Source organism: Chanos chanos, chromosome 3, assembly GCF_902362185.1.
Source record: "Chanos chanos chromosome 3, fChaCha1.1, whole genome shotgun sequence".
Taxonomy (NCBI): domain Eukaryota; kingdom Metazoa; phylum Chordata; class Actinopteri; order Gonorynchiformes; family Chanidae; genus Chanos; species Chanos chanos.
This window is the reverse complement of record NC_044497.1, coordinates 19,412,752-19,418,913: the sequence shown is the minus strand read 5'-3', so window position 1 is coordinate 19,418,913 and position 6,162 is coordinate 19,412,752. Positions and strand designations below refer to the sequence as shown.

At 40.6% G+C, this 6,162-nt stretch overlaps 1 protein-coding gene across 1 annotated transcript; it reads left to right on the top strand.

The window, feature by feature from the left end:
* Positions 1–2,827: 2,827 nt before the first annotated feature.
* crygn2 (crystallin, gamma N2) lies at positions 2,828–6,011 on the top strand. The gene is made up of 4 exons (XM_030769979.1): positions 2,828–2,848; positions 3,668–3,916; positions 4,551–4,693; positions 5,876–6,011. The coding sequence occupies exons 1-4, from the start codon at positions 2,828–2,830 to the stop codon at positions 6,009–6,011; spliced, it is 549 nt and encodes a 182-aa protein (XP_030625839.1).
* Positions 6,012–6,162: the final 151 nt, after the last annotated feature.

Here is a 6,162-nt window from a genome sequence, read left to right as displayed (position 1 = left end):
CTCCATAGAAATGTTGGCTCTCTTTTAACCATCTTTTTTTATACTTCATTTTCTTTTCTTTTTTTTCAGTTGTGTGTGTATTTTTTTTTTTATTTATTCTTTTGAACAAGACAGAGGAGAGCACTCTCTGATGTATAGTAGGCAGAAAACATTATCTTTTTTTTCCCCCTGCTTGTGACTCAAAGTCCTCCCCAATCACTCTGTCTGTACATCTCCTGTCTTCAGACAAACCAAACCTGCTCAGATATGAAGCCTTACCTTCCCTCTTTCCTTTTATTCTTCTGGATTCCCTTCCTTCATTGCTTTTCTACCTTGCCATACTTTTCCCCTCTTTCTCCCCAACCCTTATAAATTTGTATATTGTATTTCTTAAAAGAGTAATTATGGCCAATAAATTTGCCAGCATTCATTCTCTTCAGAGGCGAATGGTATTGATTTTGTTTTTTTTAATCATTAAAAGAAGAGTTTGATTTCACTGCAGACCACAGTTGCTAATTTATTATGCATGAGATCATTTTAAAATCAAATGATTTGAAAAAAAAGAGCGAGAGAGAGAGAGAGAGAAAGAAAGGAGAAGAGATGTAATAAGTGAAGCAGAAGCGGAGAGTCTTTGTGTTGCAATGGATCTGCTCAAACCAAGGTTGAGATGGACCATATGATCCTCAGGAAGAGAGAGAGAATGTTTAATGAAAAATTGAAGTCATGGGACATTTAAACGAGTGAGCGTTTGGGTCTTTGGTTAAGGCATAGCTTGATTCTCGACCTTATTTTTATCATTTATGTTTCAGTGCGTTGTCATTTCTCATATAAAGAGGACTTTTTTTTTTCATCTGAGTGAATAGCTGACCTTAATTCTGTTTGGTTATATTAATCAGAATATTGACTCTTAACACAGTCTCAGAAAATTGGTTTCATTTATTTCATTTTTCTTTTTTTTGTCATTATCTTCAGCTTTAACGGAGTGAAGGATGTGTCAGGGAAAGTTAATTCACAGATACAGTAAATCATATTGTGATGTCTATTATTGGACATGCTCACATGAGCTTTGGGCGGGATCATCGGTTCTCTTCTAAAACACAGCGTATGGCCTTGGGTGCCAGGGGTTACGTTCTCTAGCACATTTTAACTCCGAGCACTGACACCTTTGGGTTTTTTGTTTGTGTTTTTTTTTCTTTTTTTATATATATATATATACATGTGCTTGCTGTTGTTTTTTGGGGGTTACCTTTTTTAGTCAATTACAGAGGTTGTTAGAATAACCCACCAAGCCAAGGGGTATTTTTAAAACAGAAATGATCCGTTGTATTAATTAAATGCTAATTAGGCAATTAATACCTAACACTTAAATGCCGGAAGCAAAACCTGGCAAGATCAGACAGTACGATGACCCCTCCCAATTACACCAATAACACTGTCATTTTAATAATAATAAAAAAAGAAAAACAGCAGTTGCTTGAAAGCTGACATCTATACCTGTACATTGAGTCTGGTGGCAAACAGCCCAGTTGAATTCTACTATACAGAAGTAAACCCACTGACAACGATATGAATGAGGAGTCATTGTCTCATTGGCATGAGAGGGTGTGTAGGTTTTTGTAGAGGAGTGCTTTCGTCTGTATGAAATAGCTTTATGCTCCTCTAATGGCTATGCAGGAGATGAACACAGCGCTCCACTTTCCCAGGCTGTAATCTAATACCATGATGCAGTGAAAGGCAGAGAATCTGCTGAGTTTTCTGCCTGATCCGGGCTTCACGCCAAGCACCACTCCTGCTATAGATTTACTCTGTTATCTTACATTTTTAAAGCTTCAATTTGTTTTTCAGGATGGAGAGCGAGGGGTAAACACCAAAAAAATAATTTCATCATACTTTGTTGAAGTTTGTAATAGCACTTTGGCCTGGCTGACATCATTCTTTATGTCTGGTTAAAAAAAAGAAAGAAAAAAGATCTATTTAAGAACAATTTAAGATTAAAGAGGACATTCACATTGCCTTCCACAGGGTGTTTCACACAGTTGTTCTGAGGCAGAAACCACTTCTGTAATAAATGAGTTGAATCCAGAAGTCTTTAAATAACCGTTTGGAAAGTGCAAGACCTTGGAAATGCAGACAGGTAACTCTTGAGGTGTGAAGCACCAGCTGTAAGCTCTCCAGTTCCCACCTAGGGTGAGTGGCATGGAGACAACACAGAGGTGCTTTTTTGGGGGTGTACAGAAAAAGATAATTAAAGCTTTTTTTTCCTCTTAGTGCTCCAACAGCAGAATGCCTGCCACCTGGCTGCCATGGCAACAAGGACAATATTACCCTACCCCACACACGAGTACATAGTCACAAACCTTTTCACCACTTTTCACTCCCTCACACACACACCCTCCCACTCTCTCTCTCTCTTTCTCTCTGCCACACAGCCACACACATACAGACACCCTCCCATCGTCTCTCTCATTCTTCCTTTCTCTCTCTCCCTCTCTTTCTCTCACTCATTCTCTCTGTGTATGCTTGCCCACTATGCGTTGAACATGCATTAGAGAGACAGCTACAACAGAGCATGTGTAAAACGGCTTCACAAAGTCAAGCCAAGCAAAATCCATTGTGTTCTCTGGTGCACACGCCCCACTCAGACAAATCCCAGAATCAGCACAGCCAAAAGTGAAACAGAGAAAATGTCAACCCAGCGAAAGCTCTAAGTCCTCCATTATGTGCCCATTGTTGGGCAAACCTCGCGATATGACCGTACACACACACGGCCATATATATTGGGGTGTCCAAATTTTTCACTATTACACTTTCTTACTTGTGGGTCAGGTTGGACAGTATCCAGTGGAAAATGTCGCAGTACTCTGGAAAGGTAAGCTTCTGGAGCGAATCTGAACACACACACATGTATAGTCCTCTATAAGCTAACTGAGACCTCCAGTCTGTTACTGATATCAGCATTACATAGTTATAAGTGTTTGCATATGTGTCTGTATGGCCTGAGAAAGATGGTGCTCCCTGCCCTTTGGTAACTTGATAATTGACATTTTCACTTTCCATTCTGTTAGCTTTCAACTGGTGCATTAGGACCCAGTGTTCAGCTGTCCTACTGAGTACCAGTCACTGTTACATCCCCTTTCCTTTTTCTTCTTGAGATTGTTTGTTGCTTATTAATATGGTTAATTAGCGGAAAATGTAGCAGATGGTGCACGAATGTCCTTTTTTCCCCAAAATGTCTTGAGATTCTGTTTTAGCAACGGTAGAAATGGCTTGGACTGGGGTCTCAATCCGTTTATTAGTTCTGAGGAAATATTTACAATAATTTTGCAATGTAATTTATGAAAGTGACAAACAGGTGTGATTCCTGAGGCCTAACAAGGAATTTATGAATGAAATGACAGAAGGAGAAAGAGACTCCCTGATAATATTTTAATCATTTCCAAAAGCCTGTGTCACATTTTATCGTCTTTAGCTGAAAATATCATTGCGTTATTTAAAAGGACTGCTGAGAGCCAGGGTTTTGCTCCACCCTCTTTATCTGACTGGTATTTTGACTGGAGCTAACAGTAAGCAGTGACCAAGCAGACAGTCATGTAATCTTGGGGATACTGGCACATTTTTCATACCATAATGGAAACCCTGTGTGTGTGTGTGTGTGTGTGTGTTTGCCGTCTGCCCTATTTCCCCTCAGATAGTGTTTTACGAGGGTAAGTGCTTCACCGGTCGGAAGCTGGAGGTATATGGCGACTGCGATAACTTCCAGGACCGCGGTTTCATGAACCGCGTGAACTCCATCCGTGTGGAGAGCGGCGCATGGATCTGCTACGACCATCCTGACTTCAAGGGCCAACAGTACATGCTGGAGCGCGGCGAGTACCCCGAATTCCAGCGCTGGAACTCCCACAATGACCACATGGGCTCCTGCAAGCCAATCAGGATGGTGAGTATGGCCGGGTCTGAGAAGGGTCAGGGTTCGGCCTTAATTTAATCAACCTGTACAATCTCACACAAAAGAAGTGACACTCAAGGACCAGAACATACTATTAAAGCAATAAGGACACTGTTTTTGTCCACCATGCACGGTGTGATGGCTGTAATTAATACAGCATGTAAGGAGTCAGTTAAAACAAATGAAAAGAAATGAGTTATGTGGGACAGATTTTAATTAATTTTTTATTTTTTTTGTCCCTTTGGAACAAATGTGTTGTCTGAAACTGGCTTTACCCCACAGCATCAAGAAAATAATTTGAAAAGAAAGAGGCAGGCACACCAAAGCACTATCTGTGAACCAGTTACTTTATTATATGGTAGTTCATGTGCATTGTCAGCTGTATAGGAGCCCCCAGAGAGTCTTTTGTGTGCATGTGTGAATGGTATTGTGATCTGCTGTGACTGTGTGATGGCAGTTTTTTTTTGTAGTGAGGTGTGAAGATCTGTAAGACCGTGGCGGTGTGGTGTTAATTTGTGATACTGGGCGTATTGTACACGGAGTGTAAGTGAGAACGTACGTTATGAGGTGTGTGTAAAAATGCCTTGCTGTTTTAAACATGCGAGCGTGTCCCTGTTTGACCCAGCATGGTGAGCACTACAGGATTGAACTATTCGAGGGCTGTAACTACAGCGGCCAGTGCATGGAGTTCTGCGACGACTGCCCTTTCCTACAGAGCCGCGGCTTTAGCAAATGCGTCAACTCCGTCAGGGTCTTCGGCGACGGAGCGTAAGTGCCAAAAGCTCAACACATACAACGTTCTACCAGTGTTTTTTAAAAGTCGGTCAATATTGTATAACAGGTCTGTGCGGTTTTAGGGACAAGGCAACACACAGTTGATCAGTAACTCACATAACACAGATGACAGGAGAGGGAAGCAATGCCTTAAATGCATAATCTCATGACTGTAGTGATATCTGACAGTTACATAGATAGAACCATCATTTGCTGAACACTGCTTCAGCACAGTGTAAAAGACTGTAGTTTTACAGATGTTCTCTGTCTAAATTAGTATTTACCACTTTAAGACTTATGCCATGATTACTTATAATTGCCAGCCTAAATCATGGGTAGAAGACAACCTCCTTGGGCATACACACACATAGACATAAAACTCACACACACACACACATGCACAGCTAAAGCACTGTTTTAGTTTCGTAAATGGAGCTGTGGCATTAGTGTAACAATTGTGCTATAAGATTCAGAGCATCGAAATTTAATTTAAAAAAGTGAATGATTTCTTTGGCTCTGTGAGTCAGCAGAGGGCCCCGGGCTAATTTAATGATCAGCACTCACACACTGGTCAACACATGGAATTACTGTACTCTCACATTCTGCCACAGTGCCCCGTTAAAACAGATTTAGTGAGATGGGGAGAACAGACCTTCTTAAATCTGATGTAATGGATTTGGTTGGACTATTGCCTGTCTACCAAACTTAGCTTAAGTACCTGTACACTTTTACATTGGACATTACACATTTTACGCTACATGTATGTTTTTATTATTTTCTCCTAATCTAATTTCAAGTTCAAGTTTCAAGTGTATTTAGAGCCCAATATCACATAAACTCCATAAGCTAGTCTTCTTCTTTGCATATGTCCTGGTCCAGGTTTTTATTTGATTTTATTTTATTGAGTCTTCCTACTGAATCTTTAACTGTAGTACTCATTTTCCACTTCTTGTGGTAAAATGTTATCGTTGTAGGTTTAAATGCTAGTTGTACTCCACAATTACACATAGAAAATCCCTTAGTCTTTGCTGCTAACTCAGGCTTCTGACATTATTATTATTATTATTATTATTAAGCACCGACTTTGGCACTTTAGCTAGCACTAGCGTAACTGAGTGTTAGCAAGTGAAACTAGCAATGTAATGTTGGGTGTTTTTTGTTGGTGTCTCTCTGAAGCTGGGTCATGTATGAGGAGCCAAACTTCCGTGGGCGTATGTACATCGTGGAGAGAGGAAACTACTGTGGCCACAACGAGTGGCAGGCCCAGAATCCCAACATCCAATCCATCCGCAGGGTTGTCAACTACTTCTAAAAAACCCTCCCTCCAACCTTCCCAACCCTCTTTCCCTCTCTTCGCCAACATCATAGACTGTCACCTTCTTTCCCCCTATCACTCAACCTTTACCTCTGAAAATGTAAAATAAACCACTCAAACAAGACACGAAAGAAAGAAGAACAGTATT

Bases quoted from the DNA above. Each gene is read 5' to 3' on its own strand.
- crygn2 (XM_030769979.1), top strand. From the start codon at position 2,828: ATGTCGCAGTACTCTGGAAAG. The intron at 2,849-3,667 runs GTAAGCTTCTGG...ATTTCCCCTCAG, and splicing joins TGTCGCAGTACTCTGGAAAG to ATAGTGTTTTACGAGGGTAA. The intron at 4,694-5,875 runs GTAAGTGCCAAA...GTCTCTCTGAAG, and splicing joins AGGGTCTTCGGCGACGGAGC to CTGGGTCATGTATGAGGAGC.